We start from the raw sequence: 26,023 nt of genomic DNA on the forward strand, positions 1-26,023 counted from the left end.
TCCCAAATAATAGAAAAGCTGAGTTCAAGGTAACAATGAATAATTTAATAAAGGGCAAAAATAAATTACTACTATTAATCATTTAATTAAAATAAATTACTACTATTAATAGTAAACTAGTTTACAGAGATAATATTTCCTGAACCTGATAACTGTCCTTACCCTGAGATTAACTGGAAGTTGGTCCTCATGAACCAATACAGGTATGCATGGCTGAAAATACTCAATTTTCAGATTCTGAATGACCCCATGATTTCCCATGCTTCCCAGCAACATTATTCCTCTGTTCTCTAGTAAAGAAAGACTGAATCATTTGAGAACAAAACCATGCCCCGCAATACAGGAGAGTGTCCTCACATTTCCCAGCATCCAGTACAAATGATTGAATCTGATTTGGTAATCCACCCATTTCAAGGTTGTTTGAATGGCCACACCATGGCAAAGGGGGTCACAGCCCAGGAGAATGATTAACTTCACCTGCCTGCCTTGTTTGTTTGATGCTGCCTCACTCCAGTGCAAGTCAATAAAACTTTGTGCATCGACACACAGAACTTCCAGCACCCATCAGCTGGGCCACCATGAGGATTAGCAGAGCTGCCTTTCTCTTTCTTTTCTTGCTCAGCTCAGGTAAGAGTCCTTTGCCTTCCACTTGCCCAGGTGAGATGGCAGCCAAGGGCTTGCAGCCTCTGTTGGGTGAAGGTAGGTCCCTAGATCTTGGTGTCAGCACTTACCTGGACAGTGATGGAGCTGGGGCTCTCTGGCCAGAGAGCTGCTCTTGAATGAAGCCAGAGCTGTGGTTTTTCCAGTGTTGTGCTCATTAGAGATGCCAGAAGAGCAGCAGCTTTGGTGTCTGTGTGGGCAATCAATGGCTTCCTGCACCTTTACCTCATGGCCAGAAATGAGGGCAGGCTTGGAAAGCAGCCTAGAAAAGGCTTGCTGCAAAGACATGGCTGTGTCTGGCTTCAGCAGCTTTTTATCTTACTGTTGTTTCTTGTCTCTCTTATTGCCAGGTACTGTAATCCCTATTTTGGTTGTTTTTTAATTTGTGAATTTATTGTGAAAAACAAAATCACAAGAAAAAAATTGTTGTATCCACTAGAGTTTCAGTTCTTTTCATAGCCACAATCTTTGCTGGAAAATTTTCTTTCCTTGTTATGGAGAAGCCAAAATCTGGTCAGCATTAGTTTTTACAGTGGTTTTGGTGCTACAAGACTATGTTTGTGAAAGATAGTATAAAATAATATGTAACAGATAAGAACTGAGTAAGGCTCTTTACAGATGTCTTTCTTTGGGTTTAGTAGACTGTAATTCTTACAGAAAATTGTAAAAATTTAACTTCTATGAACTATAGAATTCAGATGGCACATCTTTCAGTCCTGCTTTATAACTACACTCTGTTGTGATCACAGTTAAAAATGCATTTATGAGTGTGCCAACACATATTCAAAACCACCCAAAAATACACAAGCATTTTATACAACTAGTTTTAAAATATAAAAAAGGTGGTAGAAAAATCTATGGGTTGAATTTAGCTAGAAAAATTAGAGACATGCACCAGCATAAAAAATTCTAGGTATTATTTAATGTTGAGAATTATAATCTTAATTAAAATTCTAGGTTTTAAGATTCTTTTTTTTTTTCAGAGGAACAGGCTCATCCAAATAAAATAGGCTTCTCAAATGAGTAAGAATTTTATACAGGGGGGGACATATGGGACTTAGGCTTTTGCTTGCAGTACTCTGCTTTTGCTTGCAAATCTTTTATCAAATGGTGGCAAATATTTGCATTTCTGAATAAGGCATTAGTACATCTTTCTAGGGCTGAAAAATTCCACAGACATAAGAAAAACAGTAGCAAGAAAATTTGCTGCCTTTTTCATCAGCTTGCATATATTTTCCTGTTGTTTTTTCTAAGTATTATGCCTTGCTGTGTAATCATAACAGAAAAGGGGGAAATATTTTTATGACTCAAATAAATTGCTACTCTGTCAATATTTAAAAAATCAAATGCTGTATTTATAATGACCATATTATTGCTAAGTTTCAAAAGTGAAAAGAATTAAGCTGGTGTACTATAATAGAAATTCTTTACTTGTATTTCTTACCCTTGTGGAGAGCATTGCACTATTCCTATGATATGGTTTTAACCTGGTATGATGTTTTCTCTCAAGACTAATTTGTTCCTAATTTCAATCTTGTTTTTAAATGATCAGTGGAACCGGTGATTCCTATGACTACTGTCACATAGAATTTTATTGTATCCTTTTTCACTTTTTAAAATTTTTTAGCTGCTTTCTTTTTCTTTCATACATACTGTTAAGTAGTGGTTAGGGCCAAGGTCTTCCTTAGTCCATGTGGAAAACCCAACATCCAGTAACTTCTCTGGGTTTGCAGTGGTATGAGGGGAAGCATAAAGTAGCTTTTGGACCTATTTTCTCAGTTGTGTCTCATAGCTGCAAAGTGGTCTTACAGAAAATACTCAGCTGCAGTCTGAGCTAGCACTCAGGTGAAGGAATTAACTTAATCAGGAGGCATCTGGACCTGCTTCACACTACAAAACAGTGTTAGTCAGGACATGGAGGAGTAGCTGCCTTCCTAAAAGAGGTTTCACTGCCCATCCCACAGGAACCCCAAGTCACAGGTAGGGGACAGGGCTGCTTTCTGTCCCTCCCACTGGCACTGGGCTATGACCGAGAAAGAGAAGGATTAGAAGAGATGAAGAAAGATCCTCTCATCAACACGACTGTCATGCATGAGGGGGAAGCCAGGGTCCAGTTCATACCCTGGATGCCTTTTATTCAGCAGTTGTGCGAAGCAAGGCACAAAACCAGGGCTCAGAGCAGGACTGAGATGTGTGGCAAAGACCACAAGGCTGACGTCTGTTTGGGATTGAAACCACGGAGTATGGGGAACTCCCAGAGCCAAATACTTGCCCATTGGGTCATATGCTCATCTGACAAAAAAAATTAAAAATCACAGGACTCATGCAACTCTGTGGCCCTACAGCTGGACCCATGAAAGTAACAGGTCTGTGAACTATAACTAAACAGTCAGAGGTAACATAGCTGTAGCAGAAACAGGAAAATAAAGCACTTTTACAAAAATTAGAAACTAAACATGAGCATGGTAAGAAGCCCAGTGACTGAAGATAGCTTGTTTCTTGCAACAGCATTGGAAAAGAGACAACTATGGGGTGGCTGATAAAACTGATGTTGTTCCATGTGAGTAGGTGTCAGCAATGGACATCCGTTGTTTCACATTTTTCTTGAGCCCTATCTCTTCCAAAGTATGGGCAACCACTGTTTTCTTTATTGGTGAGGTGAAACACCTCACTTTTTTCACTCCTTGAGTCGAGTTTTCTGCTCCCATCACCTTATGCCCTAGGTTTGTGTTACTTCTCATGACTTTCAGAATGAAACAAAGCATGTGTCAAGCCACTTTTCTGTCCTACCTTACATGGAGTTTTCAGTGACTCTACCCTTAACCAAACTAGGAAGGCAAAATTTACCCATATTTTGTCACCATTAATCAAATTATTCCAGCGATTAAATGACTATGTTTCTCAACTAGATGGCAAAGAATTTAACATAAAGTTTAAAATAAACTATATCAGCATTAACATTTTTACCTCTTTCTTTTTTCCTTTTAGTGCAAGGGAGCGTACTAGACAGCTATGTGAGGACAGAGGGAGCTTGGCTGCTCAACCCAAAGAAGCAAATCTATAAGGCACATAGTGAAGAGGAATGTGCAGAGCAATGTGAAACTGAAGATAAATTTTCTTGCAGGTAATTTCCACTGGTTCCCATATATGTCTTTCATTACAGATGATAGAGAAGTCTGCCTTATTTATCAGTAGTCTGAACTTCTGAGGGATTTCTTAATAGTATGTGTGTCTGAGGGTTGCTATGAAAACAAAATATATATAGACACAGAATTTTATATGGATGAAGACAGCAGAAACTGAGAAATTAAGAAAATTATGGTGAATTTTTTTGTGGGAAAACATTAGGATATCTTGAGGCACAGCCTTGCACACTGAAAACCAGCTTGACATGGTTTTATCAAGACTTTTGCAATCCTTTTGAAAAGAAGACTCATACTTCATTGCTTGGAAATATAGGACAGCAATAGCAGCATTGCTTATGTTCATTGCACTATTATGTTGCAGATACAGCCATTATTCTGAATTTTACTGGGACCTGGACTAACATATCAAACTAACATAACTCATATTTACTTTGAGAAAAAAATTACCATCTAAATTTTAACAGTCTTACACTCTGCTTCCAGCTAAGCTCTCTCTCTGCCCTTGTATTCTAACAGACCAAGGGGCTAGAGAGCATGAAAGGTGTTGATCAGTCTTATACCACTGACTTCATCAGGGGAGCCCATTGCTTTGAGCCTAAGGGTTTTGAGCCTCCTGAGCCAATGCTTCAGAGACCACTGAGCTTCTGCAGCCCAGCAGGCAGCTGGAGTAATGAGGACAAAAGTTGGCCACTGTGGCTGGATGCTGCCCTTACATATGAGGCAGGGAGGTTTCCTTTTCTAATCTTCATGAGTTCTTGATCTACCACTTCTGCAGTGTACCCTTTTCAACTCAGCAGTCTGACTCTCTGTGGGCTGTCTCCAGCTCCTGGATCTCCAGGCTTTTATTCAAGGCAGGTGCTGACTTCTAAAATGCGCTTTATAAGTTTGTGTTTTAAATAAAAATGGAAAATGAGATCTGTTCAGAAGAGGTGTAACCCTGAAGGATGACAGGGGTTTGCTCACTGTGTGAAGTGCCACCCGTTGCCTTTGATCTTACTCCCCTCTCTGAAAACCACAAAGAGAGGGCACAGTGTTAGCAGTACTTGTCTCAGGAGGGTAGGAATAAAAGCAGAGAGGGCAGGTCTGCATATTCAGATTATATATTTACAGTCTGCAGAAGATTATTTATCTCTTTTCAGGTGTATTCTGACACGGTATCTTTCCTTAGTGTTTGCCTGAGGCCTGAGCTTACCGTCACCTGACACTGGAATAGCATCAGGGTTGTTCCCTAATCAATTCTGTGAGACCTACTACAACGAGTAAATAACAGATGCTATCTGGCAGGGAAGGAAAGAAAGATAACTGTTAGGCAGAGCTTTAAGACCAAGCCAGCACCATCACATCAGGGCTTTGGAGCAATGGGTTCATATTGGTAATTCAGACTCATTATCCCACCTTAGCAGTGTGTTGGACCATGCTTGTTTGCTACATCCCTACTTGCAAATTTAACATTACTGAGAGTTCACCTTGGATATGGGGGAATAGTTTTGACCCAGGGTACCCAGCACTCCTCAGGCAACACAGAGACACCATTCACAGCAGTAAGTTCAGACGTGATCCCCTTCCTTTGGGGAGAGGCTGTGCAAATTTACAAGTATAGGCACAATGGCTTCATGCCAATTGGTGTTAGGGCTATAGAATTGGCTTTGTCAGCACTTACATTCCCACTATAGACCTTGACACTGAATTCCATGTTGCTAATTCTCTTTTTTTGGTTAAGAAAAGCTAGTTGTAGAAATTACTTAGCCTGTCAGGAGTTTTCACTAGATGCTATTGTAAAGGTTACACCATAAGGTCCAGTTTTGCAGACTTGTAGGTAGGTATTGCTGAAAAGACAAATGTCTTTGTTCTCCAAAGTGCTTACATTGCTTCACATGTGATGACTCAGAACAGTTATCACAAGGTAATTTAGGGTCCTGGCTTGTTGTGTTTTACCTTTTCCTTGGTAACTGCTGAATGCTGTCTCACTTCTTGATGGACATCCAATTTTTTTGAAATAAGGTTAAGGTCCCTTGTGCATATATCCTCTTCGTTATGTCCTTTGGAACCTCTGGCTCATTATAGACCTTCTTTGTCCCTTGTCATAATTCATTCATGTACCTCCCTTTCAACCTAAGTTTGGTATGAAGACTTAGGAGTCGAAGTCACCACTGAAAATGGGAGCTATGATACTCAGGAATTTGTGAAACACTACTCAAATACTACTGAAGTGCACTGCTTGCTAAAATTTGCTAAAACTTGCTAAAATTGCAAACGAATATCAGAAAACGTGTGTACTAATATACACTTCTACTGTTGTTTTTTATGTTTCTCTCTCTTTTTAATTTCAACAGGGCCTTCTTATTCACCAGTAAAGACCAGCAGTGTTTAACATTGTCTGAGAACACCAAAACAGCGATGTTATTCAGAAGAACAAATGCAGTTCTTTATGAAAAAAGAAGTATGTCTATGTCTCTTTTATAATATTTCACTTTCTAGTGACATCCTTTCCAGTGGGGCTCACACAAACCTCTTGTAAATGGGGGCTAAGCCTCCACTGGGTCAGCCCTTACCAAAGACCTGGTGTTTGCCACATTTCTGGTGTAGTAGTGCTACCAATCTTTTTCCCAGTTTGGCTGAAGTTAGAAGCTGGATGAGAATCCTGCAACATTCAGTGAGGATTTGTTACTGCACTCTTTCAAGCCTTTTGAGGTTATAGGCATGGATTTTAGTTTCTTGAAAAACAGAACCTCATCACACAGTATAAGTGTGAAAAGCTGTAGCATTACATACCAGAAATGCCCAAAATTTGCACATGTACCTACAGAAGACAAAAGATGAACCTAGGTATGAGAACATGAAAGACACAGCCTACTGTGTATGTGTGAGATGGTTTCTCTGTTGCTCATGTCTTCATTTGCAGACAGTCTCCAATAATTATGTGTCCATTCTAATGCTCACATCAGGTCATCAGTTTCATCTGTTGCTACAGAACAGAAATCCAAATGCAGCTTTTACCTAGGCAGATGACATGACTGTCTTCAGCAGCTGCTGCTGTCCTGATACTTCAAGGAAATTAATCTCTCATGGCTAGATGTTTTGGCAATGCTGTTGCTGAAACTAAGTTTTGGGGTTTTTTCAGTTGAAGCAATTTCTAGATAAGACCTACTTGCATTGCATTAAAACAAAAGGATGACAATTGGTATGAAGTTCACAGCTTTAAAAATTATTTTTTCTGTGTTAGGGGCTGTAAAAGAGAAAGTTAACCTTCTCTAGAGTATTGGTAAAGTAACAAGAATTGAAGCTAGCATCTGAGAATTGCCAACTATGTATCTGTTTGTAAATAATTAACCCGAGGGATTGGTTTGAGTTTGGGGATCGAGGTTATTTGTCATCAGACAGAAAAAAATATGCCCTAAAGGTTATATAAATGGTCAAAAGTTTATGCAAACAGAAAGAGTCAGCACTTGACTGATTCAGTTGTAGAGGTTTTTGATGTTAATTTATTGCAAAATTATTTGAGTGTCCAAATGGCTTCCAGCTAAGTTTGCAGAGTAAACTTGCCCAAATACATGCATTGAAATAAAGATTTCCCTAAAGGTACATCTATAAATCCAGATCTAAACTTATTATAGGCCTACAGTAGAGTTGGACCTAATTTCAGATTCAAATATCAGTTCTTTTCACTTTTCACAACACACACCTATGTAAAATGGCACTATTTTTCCAGATTCATGTTCATCTTCTTTTTTTTTTTTTTGCTTTGGTATAATTTTGATGCTAAGAAAACTTGATGTAGAACTGGGTACCCCCAAATATCTGATTTGGAAGCTATTTAAAGACAGTGAGAAAAGCCATGCCACAGCAGCTGGAAAAAAAGCTGAAAGACAGTTTGCTTCATTGCAGCTGGAAAGGAGACACTGATGAAATCTGCCCTGAGTGTAATGAAATGTTAAATGAGTTTTCCGCTTATTTTTCCAATCCAGAGGACATGTTGCCTGACAGTGCCTGTCCCTAAAGTGCAAATGTAGAAGCTCTGAGTGAATGTGCCAAGATCAGGCCCCTTACAAGCTTGCTTTCCCCTGGCAGGCACCTGCTCTTTGCTGGCAGAGGTGATTGTTCAGTTCTCCCAGGGAAATTGCAAAGATTAAATGGTTGCAGTCATGGTTGCTCTCTCCTCCTGAGGAAGAAAAAACAAAACACAACATTGAGCTTGCAATTATTTTTAGTGTAATGATCAATAATTTCAAACAATTTAATGCTTTCAAGGCTACAAATACAAACCTCAGGCTTATTCAGCCTTAAAATTCCTCTTGAATTATATAAAGACAGGATTTCAATACTAATTCTTTCACTCCCCCTTTTTCTTTTTTCTCATGAAGTTCCAAAATCTAAGAGTACAAAAGTGTATATAATACGTACCTTCAACAAACTATCAATTTAATAACGTATAGCAGGAATTGTTTTAGCATATCATGAATTATTTCTCATTCATGACATGAAGAACTTTAATGAAACAATGTCATTCACATTTGTATGAACTGTAAAAAAATTGCATATTTCACCTGATAAAATGCTATGTGAATGAATCTGGGATTCTGTCCTCTTAACATCTTCACCAGAATTCATGTGGCTCTCTTTAAAGGTTTGATTTTAATTACTGTAGTTAACTATAATAACCTCACAGGAGGCAAAGGAAGAGAATGTGTTTCTATTTTGTTATGGTGCATATTTAAATGTTAAAAAAAAATTTATCATTCAAATCTAATATAATATGTTCTCAAAATAATTGGGTTTTCTCACATATTTCTCTCGAATACTGGTTTGGAAGGTTTTGGTTATCAGATAAACTTTTCATTGCTAATTAATTCAATATAAATATCAGATGACTAGAAGGTTTTTACAACACGAGCTGCCCATTTTTGATGGTATTAGGAAGTAATGACCAAATGTATTTAAATGTATTACCTTGAAAATTTATTTTATATTTGCTAAAATGGACGTCTTGATTCTTGTTAATTAAGCGCATTTCATTTCAGTTTATCTCCTCGAATGCAAGAAGGGAAGAGGGGTAGATTACAGGGGGACAGAAGCCAAAACTCAGAAAGGTGTTCCATGCCAGAAGTGGGTTGATAATGCACCCCATAAACCAAAGTAAGGCCTTCTCATATATATTTATATGTTTTTCTGTTGTTGTTCTAAGGCATTTACATGTTCTAAGTAGTCTCATAAGCAATTTTTTTTGGTGTTCAAAGTCTACTTATAAAATATTTTTCTACAAATAGAATAGAATAGACTAAAACAGAACAGAACAATTTTGGATGGAAAAGACCTTTATGTTCATGAAATCCAACTGTTAACTAAACACACAGTTTACCTAGTACACTGATCATTAACCTAGTGCCCTGAAATTTATCCTGAATAAATTAATTCTCTAATCTGACTTGTAACTTGGAGACCTGTAATTAGGGCTACATCATCAGCAGGGACATGGTCAGTTGCATTTAAGTTTTTTCATCTTTCCATGGGTGAAAGAAACACTTGACAGGGAAGTGTCTAGCTCTGTTGAAATAAGAATTTTCCACTAATTTGAACAAGAACTTCTTTTTTCTAAAGGCATAACATGTGGCAAATGAGATAGAGATGTAATTTTATTGGTGAATTCATCAGACAGTTCATAGACAAACAGGCCAGGGTGGGGTTTTTGGTTTTTTTTTTTTTTTTGCTTCAGTGTTTGGGTTTTGTGTTTGTTTTGTGTTTGGTTTTTTTGTTTGTTTGTTTGTTTATCTGTTTTTGTTTAGTGAAAAATAAACTGAATTTATTTAGTAGCCTCCTATTGAACTGGCACATAATTGAGGTTATAGAGTATTTTCCCATTTCAGCAAATATTTTCCCGTTGCATCTCCCAGGGAATGTGTCCCAGAGGAGACTTTTCTCTGCACACTAAAAATTATTTCAGCTGAGAAAAAAATTACTGGAAACCGAACAGTATCAAATGGCACTCAGAAGCAATTAGAGCACTTCTAATTAACAGCAGCTAAAAAATGATCCTCAGACAAACATTTCTTCTTTAGGGTACTCAGATGAACAATTGGGACATTTTCCTTATTCTCTAATCCCATTTAAATTCTGTTCCAGTTACACACCTGAAAAATATCCCAACGCAGGACTGGAGGAAAACTACTGCAGAAATCCTGATAATGATGAAAAGGGCCCCTGGTGTTATACAACAGATCCTGCTACCAGATTTGATTACTGTAACATCCCAGAGTGTGAAGGTCAGGATATATAAACTGATTTCTTTCCCTTTTTGGAAGATGTGTTCAAGACTGCGAAGTTATTCAAATGCCTTTAGTTTTAATCAAATATTTGTTCAAAACTTTAGTTTTGAACCAAAACTTTCCTAAGACATTTTCAACATCAATAAAGAATATATCAAAATACCCTAGAAACAGCTATACAAAACATTTTTTCCCCTAGATTTAAAAAAAAATAAAAATATTTTAGTGCATTCACATATTAAAATCCTAGAATTGAAACAAATGACAGTTGCCTATGCAAAAATCAATTAAATGTGACAGCAGCAAGGCATGGATTTATAGTTTAGTAGATAGAATTTAGCTGTTTTTAAAAATCTAGTCTATAATCTTGAGCTTTTAAAAATTGAATACTATAAATGCAAACAACTAGTTAAAATCATTTTACCAGGAAAAATAAGTTTTCACTTCAGCAAAACAACCACCAGCCTTCAGCCTTGTGCTCTAATAAGCCTTTTGAGCTTCGTATGAGATGTGTATGAGTGTTTATGAGTTATGTTTATGAGTTTTTCAGGGACTTTCTGTCTCTCTTGTCCTTGTCCTGCCTTGCTCCTACAGTAGAGTGCATGCACTGCAGCGGAGAAAACTACCACGGAGTCGTTGCAACCACAGAGTCTGGGCTGGAGTGCCAGCGCTGGGACTCCCAGCATCCTCACTCTCATGGATACCTCCCAGAAAAGTGAGTCAGACTCTATGATGGGTTGTTTATCATCAAGAGTGGCCTGAAGATCACCCTGTCCCAAACAAGATAATTATTACAGCCACAGTAACTTTTTTTTTTTTTCAATTATTTCTTTCCCATCCAGTTTTCCAGAGAAGGATCTGAAGATGAATTATTGCCGTAATCCCGATGGTGAACCTCGGCCCTGGTGTTTCACTACAAGCCCCACTAAACGCTGGGAATATTGTGACATTCCTCGTTGTAGTGAGTCTGACTTCTAAACTTCTAGAATAGGACATCTAGGAACAAAGACATCTAGACAGCTCTCATTCAGGGTGATGCAAGGAGCTAGAACAAATAGGGGAATCCCCAAGATAAAAGGAAGAATGAAAGACTGCTGACTTTTGTCTCAAATAGATAAATAAATGACTTTGAAATTAACCTCTGGTAGCTCTTTTGAAGTTAGACATTTCTGTCATGGCCATTTCTAATGGTATTACCTGCAGCATATCTCTCTTCCTTGACCAGGCAGTGCTTCTTTTCAGTGCTTCTGATGTTTCTTCAGATGTTTTGCTTTTGATTTCAAGCAGTTTCACTCTTTGTGAAAATTGTTTGGCTTTTGTTTTCCTCTTCCTATTAAATTCTTCACGTGTTCAATTTCCTTTCCTCCTACAGACCAGTCTGTACTAAGATACTTTTTCTTAAGTCTTCTCACTAGACCTAATCCTCGCTGTCTCTAGCTCTCACCAATCAGAGTACATCTCTTTTATGTCTGCACCAATACCCGTAGCTATCACTGATGGGCCTGCTGCTATCACTCTGCTTTTCTCACACTATCACCACTTGCTTGGTCTCCAGCTTTACTCTGATGGGGCTGCCAGGGCTTGGTTGTGTTGTCTCCTGGCTACTGTAAAGGCAGATGAAAATGCTCTTCTGGAAGTCTGACTGCTAGTGAAGATGTTAAAATGGAAGAAAGAAAAGTCAAGATATTTTTAAATCTTTTCCCTACCATTTAGACTTTCCAAACACTCTGGTCATTAAACCTTGCCTGCATAGAAAGCTAAAAAGCCTGCTTAATTATAAAGCTCAAAATATTTTTTTTTAATATTTCTATAAGGCACTGCTAAATTTCTGATCCTTTTTCTGCAATAGCAACACCCCCACCAGCTCCTGCACCAGGGCGTCAGTGTCTGTCAGGAAGAGGAGAAGACTATCGAGGCACGATATCTGTAACTGAATTTGGAAATACCTGTCAGCACTGGAGCTCTCAGTCTCCTCACAGACACGCTCGCACTCCTGAAAACTATCCCTGCAAGTAAGTGAAACTTCTCCACCATTCAGTATCCATAGCAAGTACAATTACTTAATTTTTCTTCAATGATGTTGCAGAGTTCTTTTGTTGCACCAGCATTTATCACCTGCTGGATTCCATCCTTTCCATTTTTTTGCACATTTCTTTTTATTTGTTCCTTTGGTTTTGGGTACTAGTGTCTCCTCTTCTGGCTTTCAAGCTCTGTTTTACTGACATTTCCCCTCTTCGATTCATCCTTTTGCTGTCTTGTTGCTCAGGTGAAGCAATGTGGAATAAGAAAATAACAAATATGACATTTTCTTGGGGTTAGATTCCTTCACCCAATATCTCTGCTGTCCTGCTCTTGGCCTCAAAGTACTACATGAAATACAATCTCTTAGTTCATCCATCAATCTAGAAGGTGTCTGGTTTAGCACATCCAAAACACCAGTGCATTGCAATTATTCAGCTAGTAAAGGGCATCAGTAATGACAGCAGAGTTACCCACCAGTAAATACAACAGTAAATTAAGCAGCAACGTGCATTTCCCTGCTGCTCATAACCTTTACTAGGTTTTCATGATCGACTTGTCTTAGCCAAGTTTTCTGTTTCAGGAGCCTAGAGGAAAACTACTGTAGAAATCCTGACGGTGAGAAGATGCCATGGTGTTACACCACCAACAGAACTGCCCGGTGGGAATATTGCACCATCCCCTCCTGTGATGGGAGAGAGCCAGAGGAGCCTGGTAAGAACAACAGGAGACATCTGGAACTGAACATTCACTGTGGTTTATTTTGCAAAATCTGAAGTGACTGCTCATTAGTATTGTTTCTGTTGTTCTTAATGTTGCTACCAGTTGAACTCCTGAGCCTGGTGAGGAGCCCAGGCAGGTATGTTCAGTCTGGTGGATAGGGTCAGAAGCTTTTAAGTAACTTGCTGACTCAACTCAGGAAGAATTGCAGTGGCAGAGGTCTTTTTCTTTCACTGGGTGGTAGTTCCCTCCACCTCCAAATTTTTAAAATTTCCATGGAAAAGATAATTAGATTTACATGCCAGCTCCTGAAAAACCAAGGAAAAACCTAAGACAATTTAAGAGGACTGAATCAAGACTCCATGAAAAGCAATCAAAAGAAAACTGTCCTTACACAAGGCAGTCTTGTTCCACACATGCTATTGTGGCAAAGCCACAGAAATTTCCCTGCCCTGGTGAAGTTTTGATCCATATGTGAACTATTTGGCTTATTAGCTGAAATTAATCCTTGTGCATGACAGTAAAATTGATGTACAAGTGCTTTTAATCTAGCATATAACAAAATTTTTACAAACATTTTTTGAAATCTCCCTTTTGATCTGCAGTCTGAGAAGGATTCTGTTACACAGAGTGTGCTGTGGCAAGCAGTGAAATACTCTGGCTTGGGTGTTTTCTGTTGGCTTTCTATGCTCCTGCGTAAATATCAAAGTATTAAGATGCAAGGGACTGGTTTCTGTTATTCACTACAGCTGTTGATGTGCCTGAGCAGGCTCAAATTTCTGAGGAGTGCTATCAAGGCAATGGTGTGACTTACCGTGGCACAGCTTCTTTCACTCTCACGGGAAAGAAATGTCAAGCCTGGAGCTCCATGTCCCCGCACCGACACAACAAAACAGCCGAGCAGTTCCCCAACGCGTACGTGTGTTTCCCGTTTCCATGTTCCATTGAATAATGGCCATTCATGCATCATCTTTACACAACAATGATTTTAAAGCTAGGGAAGGAGTGTACTTGATAAAAATAAGCCCTTCTGATTTTTGGTTTTTTTTTCTTTTTCTTTTTTTTACTGTGGAAACATTTTCTATTAACCTCATCTTGAAACATACCACACTTGTCACTATTTTCCTTTAGATTAATTGTGTGTATCTACATTGCTTTAAAAGCATAAATTTTCCATTATAGTCAAATGAACTGTTTTTACACATTAGTTGATTCATGAGTTTAAGACTTTGTTTCCTTGTGGGGAAGTGATAGTTTATTTTCTTATTCTTCTTATTTACTCTTTATTTATTCCACAAAGCAAAAAAACCACATCCGTATCTTCTTAAAAGCTATTCATGTATTTGAAAAAGTAAAAAGTGTTATCTTTAATATACTTATGTGCATTTACTTATCTGGATTTGTAAATGGTATTCTATAAGCATGTATCAGTGAATAAGTAGTTGAGATACTTAAGTGTTCTACATATGTTTCTTGATTTATTATTTTTTATGCTGGAAAAAGGATTTCTGTTGCACGCTGTACATGACAAATGATATGATCTAACTCTACGGCAGACCTGCTTTTTAAATTGTTCTTTCAAGTTCTCCTCAGAGCAGCAGCATGGATGGGAATATAATATGCTTACATTTGTAGGGACCTGAGGCAGAATTATTGCAGAAATCCCGATGCTGATAGCCGCCCCTGGTGCTACACTACTGACCCCAGAGTGAGATGGGAGTATTGCAACCTGAAGAGGTGTGATGACCAAGGATCAGTGACTTTGCCAAAGCCTCCTCAGACAACACTGGAACAAAATACTGGTGAGAATACTTCTTGCTTCCCTCAGAAATACTCATTACCAGCAAACGTTTTTTTTTTTTTACAGCAACATCATTAATAATTTAATGAAGATGAAACGGAGGAAACTCTAGATAAAAGCAGAATGTAATATAATACTGTATCCACTCTTAATTTTCTCAAATTTTTAGTGGAATTTAATAGCAGCGTTTCTGTATCTGATTTAAAGTTAACATCACACATTATCTACTACATTTGGCAATACTGGAAACACAAGGAACCACATGGCTAGAGGTCTACACACTGCTGTGGGTGGGCTACTATCAGTGACAGCAAATATAAAGGTGATCGCATTTTGCTAGCAAGTGCCTCAGAAAAGTCTTTTCTTGTGCCATGTATTCAGATTTCCAGAGCTTCCTTTCCCACCAGAGGACAGCTGGCTTTTTAAATTCCATTCAGATGCAACGTTGTTATGCGTTTTTTGGGGGGTTTTTTTGTTTGTTTGTTTGTTTTTGCTATGGTATGTTCTTCTGATTAGGAGGCTAATAATTTTAGCTGAACATGTATTACAGCTTTTAACCTACTGAAAAAAAATGTGGCAGTGGACGAATATCAGTGTCCATAAGGAAAGTCTTTATGAGTGCATGGTCTTTGTGGTCCTGGCTTCAGGAGACACAGGGGTTCAAATAAATCAAAGCTTCTTTGATTTATGACATCCATGATCATGAAGAAAACATTTAAAATTCAAAGAAACTCAAATGTGATTGTTGGCTATCATTGACACTATGTTGTCCTTCTTTCGCTGTATATGAATCATTCAGGATGTGTAAGTCCCAGTATCATTTCCTTCAATATATTTCTGTGCCACTGTCACCAAGTGTGGATGAAGCCCAATAGCTCCCAATTAAAAGTCATTTCCTTTTCTTCTTTCCCCACAGACTGCATTCATGAGAATGGTATAGACTATCGTGGCACAGTAGCAAAAACTGCGAGGGGCAGGACTTGTCAAGAGTGGAGTTCTCAGAAACCTCACAGCCATGACTATTTCACTCCTAAGACTCATCCCGGAGCAGGCCTGGACAAAAATGTAAACAGCTGTTCTTTAATACTTGCTGCCATTGAGCTTCCCCCTTCTTCTTCCTGGTCCCTCAGCAAGCATTTCCTGCTATGTTATTTTATTTTGCTCAGTCCAATTCAAGGACCTGATCATGCTAACTCTTGTTCACACGAGCAGTCTGTACTTCTATGGGACACATGGATGCCCAGAAGCTCTGTTGGGTGCTTCTGCAGCACAGCCAAGAGGCTTCATATGGGCATTTGCCTCTCCTCACTGCTACGATGTAATTGGAATTGGAGTGCAGGCAGCACCTCTGCCCTCTCTGCCTCCTCTGCTTGGAAGAGCACCTGGGGTCACAGGTTTCAGTAATAAGTGATGGGTGTGATGGCAAGGGATTCAAGGTTCAGTGCAAATTCCTTGAGATATATAGCTGATGGACTGCAGCCTACATCTTCTACTAATTCCCCCTCCATCTCTCTGATTTCTGCTGCAGTCCATTACACAAAAATGTACATGCTTCTGACCCATCCTGTAAGTCATTCTCCATCTCTAGCCTCCATCTCCCTAGTCCTAACACAGGTACTTATCACCACTTTTCTAGACCTGCAACATCCATTATGCAACACTTGCCTGGTTTGTGACAAACTGTATGTGATATAAAGAACTGGTTTGATGTTGCCAGTGTGAACAATTTTTTTCTCCAGGTACATGATTTTAGAGCTTGCTTTAGCCAGTACTCTGATGGCATCATATTTGTACTGAATTCCATCTCCAAATTCTACTTTTTAAGAGTTCAGAGGTCCAACCTTGCACTAAGGAATTATATGTTTTTCTAAATTCACAGAGAAAATAACCAAATTTTGACAAAAGGAAACCACATACCAGAAAGGAATTTAAAAAAAAAATTCCAAATTTAATTTTATTTTGAAATGTGAATCAGTAGGCTTTTTTGTTCCCTGATTAATAGCTGGTGTCTTTATTTTTGTTACAGTATTGCAGGAATCCTGATGGAGATGTGAATGGACCTTGGTGCTACACAACAGACCCAAGAAAAGCCTGGGAGTACTGTGACATTCCCAAGTGCTGTAATTATTCCTTTAAAGACTCATGTCTCCCTTTCTTATAATCTTTTATGAAAACTGTTGGACATTTGGTGACTAAACTGAAAGTCAGTGCCATAGCTTTAGATTGCAAATTATGCCTATGGCTTCAAAATCCATTTTTGAAGTCTTAAAAATGGTGCTTTATTCCTTGGAAGCCCAAAGACCAGAATAAGATGAACCCGCACCCTACTGTGGCTCACAGGGGTTCTGTCATATGTTTCAAAATAGGGTTATTGCTGCAGAAATTTCCACTGGTCAACTGGAATAAATGTGTCTGTGGCCAGGCAGAACAAGGGGTAAAATTTTGCACCACCTCCTAACATGTTTCTGGATGTAAAACAGATTTTCCTTTCCTTTCTCCTTCTGATATTGTACCATATAGGATGCCTGGGAAGTGCATCTGGCCCTAAATATTTAATTAAATTCCCATGTCTTTGCAACTAGTAATCAAGCCATTCAGTACTTTGAATGAGATGGTACAACAAAGTGTACAAAATCATCAAGATTTACAATATTTTGGGCTCAGTGGGGAGAGAAGTAATTCCCACTCAAAAGAAGGGCAGCTTTCTTGCTGCTCAGTCTTCTCACCTGTGAGCAGCAGAAAATGTGCCCTGATCAAAACCCCAAAATGGAGCAAACAAGAAAAAGAATTATGTTCCATAATGTACATATTCTGTAACTATAAAAATACTAACGCATTGGAAGAGATAGGTTGGGACTCATAGGGGGAAAAATGGTATTTTCACAAGGTTATTTTATTAATTTTGAATATCCGATTTATTTTTCAGTTCATAATTTGTGTTCAGTTTTTTATCTAAAGAACAAAAAAAAAATGTGGCTTTATTTTTTTATTTAATTATTTGGTTCCTTTTGCTGACAACTAATTCTAAATTCTGTGTTGACCACAGTCAGTTTCCCATGGCTAAGTCAGAACTAACCTTTTTTAATAACCCGGAGACATCTGAGGTACCAAAAGATCCTGAGATATGAGTGGACATAATTGAATTTCACATTCTCTACCGCCAAGATTAGTTTAAAACCAGCTACCAGTCCAGTTTTTTGACACCTGTAAAAGTACATTTAAAAATGTTGAGATAATTTATTTCTTCTTTCTCTGTTTCCTTCTCCTTCCCTTTATGTTTTCTTCTGCCTGACTGTCTATCTATTAATGTGTAATTTTCTTATCACTTGTAAGTGTATGTGGAAAAAAATGCCAGGCATTTTAAGGGTTCCAGATGAAGGTAACCTGACAAAATATAGGTGGTGTGTGGTATGTAAGTGCTGCAGAGAATCAAAAGCTGAAGCTACAAATGTAGCAGGTTCACCTTCTAGTTTTCTGAGTGTATAGTGAACATACAACAAATGCACTGAAGTTCCTCATAGTGATTCATTTTTTCTTATTCTATAGCTCCTGCCCAGTATGAATGTGGAAAATCCAAGTTCAAACCAAAGCTGTGTGCTCAAAGGATCGTTGCTGGGTGTATTTCACATCCACACTCCTGGCCCTGGCAAATAAGCCTCCGGACAGGGTATGACCTTTCCCCATTGCATTAAACTTTACATTCAAGGAACACTTGCTTCTCACAGGATGCTACAATTGCATCGTTCTAAACCTGATTTTAATTTGAAAATGGCTCAAGGATTTCCATTGTGTGTTCTAGTCTTAAAGGTCATTTAGAAAACCAAGAAGGCCCTGTTTTGTTATAAATACCTATAGGATCAACATAACACTAATTTCAAAAACACTTTCACTAAAAGGTAGAATGAATTTAAATCTCTCACAATATTCTACAGTAGAATCAGAATCTTACAAGTAGAAGTAACAGTTTGAACATTTTTTTTTTGTACTGTGTCTAGTACAGAAATTGATTGGCTTCCATGTAAGCATTTGAACCTACTGAAAAAGTTATTAGCATAACTAGGAATCAAGACCAGCTGCAGAGCTCTCTGACTGTGATCAGAGCTAGATAAAAGCCCCAATCTTTAAATGGGTATATCATCATACATCAGATTTTCCAGTAATAAAATACAGGTTAGGAAAAAAGATCTAGGTATTTCCATACAAAATAGTCCACACAACACTACTGTCATTGTACTAAATATCGTTTGAGGAAAGTTAAATGTTTGATTCTTAATTCTAACACAGAATAAGGCCTGTAGTTTGTAAAGGCATACATGTAAGGAAGATTACCTGATGAACTTGCAATAGAATTAACCTCCCAGCCTTTAACAAATGCCCATTTCATGTCTTTTTGCTTTATTACAGTTTTGGTTTGCATTTCTGTGGGGGAACTCTGATAGATCCGCAGTGGGTTCTTACTGCCGCTCACTGCTTAGAGAAGTAAGTATCTCTTACAGCCTCCACCACATAGATAGAAAATCAGAGGAGAATTGAAATAGGTCAAATAGACAACCTGAGCTGTTTCTGTACTGGGCTTGCAAACAGTCAAGAACTGATCCAACTCATTCATCATTCATTAGAGTTTTTATTGAAGAAACAAAGATTGATAATTTTTGCCTACTTGATTTCATGTGCCATAACAAGGGATTAAGAAATTCAGTTTAAACCCAAGATGGCTTTATTTTTTTTGTCTTTGACAAAACAAGGTGCACAATAAGATCAAAAGTGTTCTACATCTCTGGCGTGCACTCACCAGCTAACCATGTGCAATCATCTCCAATAGGTCCTCACGGCCATCTGCATATAAAGTGTACCTTGGACTACACAGAGAAAGAGCATTAGAGGAATCAGTACAAAAACGAGATGTTGAGAAGTTGTTCAAGCAGCCAGACAGGGCAGACATTGCTCTGCTAAAACTAAGCAGGTACCTTTTCACCTGAAGTGTTCCTTTGTCCTAATGGGTGAAGTTTGTCTCTATTTGAACTAAGTAATGGGTGCTGGTGTTGAAGAAATGTGTATCCATGCACAGTCCCTTCTGTCATCATTTTGAGACCTTCTCTTTCTTCCCTTTCTGCAGAAGATCCAGTGGAAACCAAGGTGATTCAGCTGCAGGGCTTCAGAAAGGGCAAGGGCTGCTTTGGGAGGGGAGGAGGGCTTAGGGACAGTGACCCAGGCTGGCAATGTGCTGGGTGACAGCTGCTGGGAGGTGAAGCAGTGGCAACAGAGTAGGAGAAGGTAATGCCTAGAGGAGCTGTCACTCTGTTTCTGCCTACATGTTTCTACCTTGATAAGGTAATGAGCATTGAAAGCTGCAAGAGTAGCATGGTGTCACCCTGTACTTATTCCATGCTGTGGGGGGAGATTTTTTCTTTCAGCAGATCCATCTGGTGTGCAGGCAAACAGCGTGCATATTTGATGCCATACCCAGCATGGCCCTTCTTGCATCTGTTTCCATTCATCAAAAACTCTCGCCAAGACACTGTACAATCAAAAGGAATATGTCCATACAGCTGCCAGCAGATACGAACATATAGTGCTTGTTCTTTGAGTTCCATGGCTGCAATACAGATCCAAAACAGATTCAGGATCAGCTGAATATGTGGTTTCTTAACTGAGCCTATTCTGAGCTACACTCAAAGGCAGATCAGATTGACGTGGGCTCTGATTGCATATTAAATATTTTTAGAAACCTGGAAGCAGTATTTAGGGTATTTGTGCTATTTTGACCCTTTTTTTTGTTTCTTTCAGACCAGCAGTCATCAATGATCATGTTATCCCAGTTTGTTTGCCAAAAGAAAATGCTGTGTTAGGAGGAAGAGAGGAGTGCTATGTGACAGGATGGGGGGATACAAGAGGTGAGTCAGTATTAACACATTTGAAAACTCTCTGTCTGGAGCGTGGTATGCACTTGTGTACAAGGTTTGTTTTCTCTGCGCAAAAACAATTCTTACACACATACCTATTTCACCAAATTCCTCAGGTACTGCCATGTTCTCCACTGTCTCCCTCTGATTTAGAGTCTCCCAAATCACTCAGAGCCATGGAAAATGAAAGCCTCTAAACATATACTAAAAGAGGAGAACAGATCTAAGAAGATGATAATTCTTGTACTTAAGTTCACTCTGCTTTTCTTTAAAGTCAGTTTATACAGAGTAGGAATTTTTTTCTAGATTTAGGCTATTTCTTAAACACATGAAAATGAATTTACTCATTCTTCTGAATTATTTTAATCGCAACCAGATTAGTTCAGATCTCACTCAAATATAAATATACTGTCATTTTTAAAACCTTCCACTCTGTCTTGGTTGGGAAGAGCATCAGTACCTTCCTCACCTTCTTGCTGCTGCCCATCATGCCTTTTTCAACTATTATCTGTTTACTTCTTAACTCCTCTGTCCCACAGAGAAGAAAACTCATACGCAAAGAAATAAAATGGCTTAGAAATTACTCCTATAAATATAAGTGGGCCTGGGATCCATGTAGATGTACTGTGGGAGAAGAAAAGTCAGCAAGATCAGTGTGGATTTTGATGGCTGGTAGAGTGTGACAAGTGCCATGATACTGATAATACTTAATGATTTCGTATAACTTCATATTATACATGGAAAGTATATGCATAGTGCATAAACACCGTGTTTATTTTATTGCTTATCCATACCTGTGTTTGTTTTGTGAAGATGTTTGTTTACTTTTTTGGGTTTGTTTCTGTTTACAAAGGAACTGGTGGTGACGGCTACTTAAAGGAAACTGGTTTCCCTGTAATCGAGAATAAAATATGCAACCGCCCTGAATTTTTGAACGGTAAAGTCAGAAAGCACGAGCTCTGTGCTGGGAATATTCAAGGTGGCACAGATACCTGCCAGGTAAGGAGGTCTGTGAGCATCAGAGTTTTTTGTAAGCTCAGTCAAGTTGAATCTATGGCTTTAGTGGCAGAGAATTAGCCCTAGGACGTTGCCACATCATGTGGCATAGAAGCTGTAAATGCACATGGATTCTGCTCTTCCCTTGTCTGCTGCTAGGAAGTAAGTCAGGTAGATTTTCAGATAAGCCCAAACTACAGACTCCATGATAATATGTATCTGCCTGGGCCAGGTATATGGAAGCCAGCTTAGAATGACTAATGGTCTGATCATTTTTTTTCCCAGACCACTTTTCTGGCCTTGGCTAAACTGGTTCCACTGTCCAAGTGAGCTCAATTAATACCCTGACACAGTTAGAAGCCAAGGAACAATGCAGTGGAGTCTGCCATGCAGGCACACCAAAGGCCAAAGCAACTACCAGTTTCCAAATACCAGTGCCTATGAAAATCACACTGGGTGAAGCAAAATGCATGCTGGACTTTCCTTTTGCTGAAAAGGAAGAATATGGTTGTCCATAGCTCATCTCACTGGCGTGGTGTGAAGGCTTCCTCCAGAAGCCTAAGTTTTGAAATTGAGTTGTTCAGTTTCTTTAAATAGATGAACCAGCTTAGAAAAGCTTAACTTACCGAGTCAAGATGGAAACTTTTCTCCATGAAAAGATGCAGATGGCTCTGTACAGAAGTAATCTGTGAAGAAGACCACTTGCCCCAGGCTGGCAGGTCAAGGCCACTGCCAGCATTGCAAGCAGCCTATGCACAAGCACTGTGACAGGCAAGCAGGCCATGGAGGGTTGTGCATCCATGTCTATTCACACATGGCTTGAATGCACACATTCACTTGGCCCTGGATCATCTAGTAACAGCAGGAAGCTGTGAGGACCTCAGAGAGGAGACTGAGGAAAGAATAGCAGGTTAAGATACTAAGGCAAATCAGATTCTTTCTCACCAAGTCCCCTTACTTTAAAAATAAATGTAATACCTGGGTGATGGGAAGAGATAACTTTACAAAAGTGTCCAATGACCTGTACAGAGAACTGCTCACTGCCTATGGCTCCATTTTTCATGTAACTTTTGTGGCCCTCACACTTGGTAGGTACTTCTGTTTCGGTGCCTCCTGTGGGGATATCTGTGAAACAATCATCCTGTTCTTTCCCTCTTTAGGGGGACAGTGGAGGACCTCTAGTCTGTCTGGACCAAGGTAAATTTGTCCAACATGGAGTCACCTCTTGGGGTCTTGGTTGTGCCCAACCCATGAAACCTGGTGTTTACGTTCGTGTTTCCAGTTATATTTCTTGGATTAAGAATATAATGGAAAACAACTGACCCTGGGTATGGACTGTCCTCTCCTGGAAAGCAGTATGCACATTAGAAAGGCAAGATTCTGAGTGCAATATTAAAGATTCAATCATTCATAAGAATGTACAATAAATATGATCATCCATTCAAAATGGCCATAAATTGACGGTTATTGCCAAGAAAGGCAACTGATGGCTTGTTACCCTTCTTCTATGCATTCTGTGGTTTGCTCTGCTTGCTAATAGACTTACCCAGCTCTGAAATACATGTCAAAAATCCCAACCTCAACTCTAACTGAACATCTGCATTCCAAACTTATAGTAGTATCTACAATTACTTCTTTTTCTGGGGCTGACTTTCCCAAGGTGGGCTTCTAACAAATGAAGAAAGGAGAAAACTTTTCATTTTCTATGAGTTGAGCCTCTTACCGATTTGATGACACAAACCAAAGAAGAATCTCATTGTACATGTTTTACAGGCATGTGTGGTTTTATTAGATTTATCTGATAGCATTAAACACATGGGACAGGAAAAAGAAGAAGCAAAAATATTTGGTTTGTATTTTTGAGGTTTTTATTTGACATAGAAATCTGTGTGTCAGCAGAAGTACAAAGGTTGCATCAAAGATATAAAACAGGGAATAAAAAATAGCCTCACACCAAAGTTAGTCCGTAGCTAAGACAGAAATAACTGACAATCATTACAGCAAGTAATGACAATGCATATAATGTATTATAAAGTTTTGTTTTCTGTGTACCCATTTGTTTCACTCTATAACTTTCATATCATTGTATAACTGTTACATGTACATTTTTCTTCTCTAAAAGGAAATGATGTTCACATATTCATGTGGTTACAGGAATTGAAAGCTTAGACATTTAGAAATGCTTTCCAGGGAAAGCTCTGCTCATACTTGCCAAAGTTAAATACTTGCTGACTATCAGTCCCCAGTCCCATCCTTCACCCCTTTCTTATCAACCAGGGATCACCCTACAGGTGCCTGAGGACCTTCCTCCTTATAACACAGCTACTTCCTGAGCTGTGATTTGTCTAGCTCTTTTTCTGCAGTGCAGAGATCCAGTCCCAGGTGTGCCAAACTGCAAGTAATTTATTTTAGATTGCATTCTTTAAGTTTTAAACTTTATAGGCTTAAAGGAAAATGATAGCTATAAAAAGGAGTTTAGGTGGCTGGGTGATCTTTAAGGCTCCTACACCTGGAGTCTGGTTCTGGGAGAAGTAATGATCTCAGGGTACTGCCTTCCTGAGCAGGAACATATCTGATAAAGCATTCCCCACCCACCTCTCTGGTTGAGGGGAGTTTGCTGGGGACAAATACTCTTCTACATATTTTCCGTGTCAACCAAGAAATCCACACAGTACTCCCCTAACAGAAATTCTGTGTTGAAGATTGAAATCCCTGCTGTCCTTGCCAAACCCAGCAGAAATGCAAAGACACACCTGATCAGCTCCAAAAGTCTCACCTCATAACCTCTTAAAGTGTGTAACTTGTGATCTTTTCCTTCTGCAAGAGTGTCAGTGGCAATAAAAATTGCAACTTTTCACTAACCAGTTAGACAGGCTAGAGGAAGTAACAAGGCAAATTTGATGGCAGTGGAACGCTTGGACCAAATAGCATCTTCACCTCTTTCTTGGTCTGGGAAACCTCTTTGCAGGCAGGAAGAACACCTCCTGGGATTCTGTGATCACACTGACCCAGTAACTTTGATGATGGGGAGGTGATCCTGGGTCTGCTATGCACATCACATAATTCACTGAGTCTCTGAAGTGCAGTACATGCAAGAGAACTAAAGCTGGCATTGCTTGGCCCCTCCTGAAGAGGGCTTTCACTGAAGTGGGTCACGACAGACTTTTCATTGTCAACCCACAGGAGAACACTACTTTGCTGCCTGAGAAGTTTAGGGGGAGGCACTACTGGGCAGCAGGACAATCTGACCTGCAGAGTTAATGCCCTGTGTAGGATGTGACACCTACAGAGAGCCCTCAGAAAGAGCAGAGGATTTCTGTGGTCAGATGATTTCTGACCACAGTTCAGAAATGCCTTGAACAGGGAGGGAAGTGGGGATTTTTGTGACAAAGGATCCATAGAGGAGAGAACAGACAGGAGTGAGGGTCTCCTGATGCACACCTCTGATTCCCATCCCTCCTGACTGAAGTGAGGTCCAGGCAGATCAGCATTCTTCATTCCTGAGATAACAGATCTCCTTGTCCAGATTCTCCAGGGGCAAAGGAGAATGGGTTGAAATAGACATCCCCTCTTCCCCAAAGTCATCTGAATCTTAAACAAGCAGTACCGTTTGCAACCCTCTACACCCAAAGGTATATGCTAACAATACAAATAAACAAATGGCTCAAAAATATAAAGAAATAAATAAGTGCTCACTGAGCCACATAGTGCATCTTTTTAAGCTGTTTTCTTCTCTACCAAGAACCACAGAGTGCTCCCTTCTGGCAAACAGCATACTCAGAAAAAATGAATTTATTCCATATTTATAGAAAAATACACAGCTTGTTTTAAATGTCCTTATGCTTAGAAGAAGAACATGGAGCTTATTCCATACTCTGCAGCAAGTTTTGAAGTAGTGGCAGGTGGAGAACAAATTCCCAGGATGGGAACACAGGTCTTTGCTCAGTGCTGTCCTTCAAAGGTCAAATATAAGAGTTGGTGTCCTTGTGTTTCCGTTTCTTGCCACATTTAACAAAATGACTGAAGAAATAGAAGGGCAGAGAGGTATGAAAGAAACAGAAAATACGTAGACTGTGTTGTAGTCCAAGCTGCAGTACTGAAACTTTTACTTTCTGCATAGAAATGTTCCTCTTTCTTTAATTTGTACACTGCAGCAAGCAAAAGCTGTTGATCTAATATCCAGAACCACTGTTTGAAACATTAATATATAGCACTGGCTCCTCAAGAAATTTACTGCCAAACAAGCTGAAGTGTAAATGTTCCCCGTGTGCCTGCAGTGCTGTGAAGTCTGTCTGCCTGTGTGTCAGGAGTGGCAAAGCTGTGTCTGCAACTCTTCAGCTATAAGTTCATCTTGTGTGAGTTTTCAAATGACTTCACAAATTGTGGATATGCTCTCGTGATCATGGGCCCTTCCACATAGGATGCTGTGATTAAGGTAATGGCTGGTTTTCTTGAATGGAGTTGCAGGCTAAACTTTGCAGTACATCTATAGGAAGGTATTAATCTCAGTTTCCAGAG

The 26,023-nt window shown here is 39.1% G+C and overlaps 2 protein-coding genes across 4 annotated transcripts in view; one reads left to right on the top strand and one right to left on the bottom strand.

The window, feature by feature from the left end:
• The first annotated feature begins 467 nt into the window (after positions 1-467).
• Positions 468-23,556, top strand: LOC139794633 (plasminogen-like). 2 transcript variants are annotated; one of them, XM_071740477.1, is made up of 19 exons: positions 468-627; positions 3,649-3,784; positions 6,140-6,246; positions 8,825-8,939; positions 9,924-10,063; positions 10,661-10,781; positions 10,909-11,027; positions 11,916-12,078; positions 12,669-12,799; positions 13,555-13,720; positions 14,441-14,607; positions 15,523-15,671; positions 16,633-16,726; positions 18,153-18,273; positions 19,011-19,085; positions 19,429-19,569; positions 20,394-20,500; positions 21,363-21,508; positions 22,666-23,556. In XM_071740477.1, the coding sequence occupies exons 1-19, from the start codon at positions 579-581 to the stop codon at positions 22,825-22,827; spliced, it is 2,409 nt and encodes an 802-aa protein (XP_071596578.1). In that variant the 5' UTR covers positions 468-578; the 3' UTR covers positions 22,828-23,556. The 2 variants fall into 2 exon arrangements, with proteins under 2 accessions (XP_071596578.1, XP_071596579.1); XM_071740478.1 differs by having other exon boundaries at positions 10,664-10,781.
• SLC22A3 (solute carrier family 22 member 3) overlaps positions 23,370-26,023 on the bottom strand; it is a 39,638-nt gene continuing 36,984 nt past the window's right edge. For both annotated transcript variants that reach the window (XM_071740480.1, XM_071740479.1), the window contains one exon: positions 23,370-25,525. In XM_071740480.1, coding sequence (XP_071596581.1) covers positions 25,468-25,525 — 58 coding nt within the window. In that variant the 3' untranslated portion in view covers positions 23,370-25,467. The remainder of the gene's footprint in view (positions 25,526-26,023) is intronic.

This window comes from Heliangelus exortis, chromosome 3 (genome assembly GCF_036169615.1).
Source record: "Heliangelus exortis chromosome 3, bHelExo1.hap1, whole genome shotgun sequence".
Taxonomy (NCBI): Eukaryota; Metazoa; Chordata; class Aves; order Apodiformes; family Trochilidae; genus Heliangelus; species Heliangelus exortis.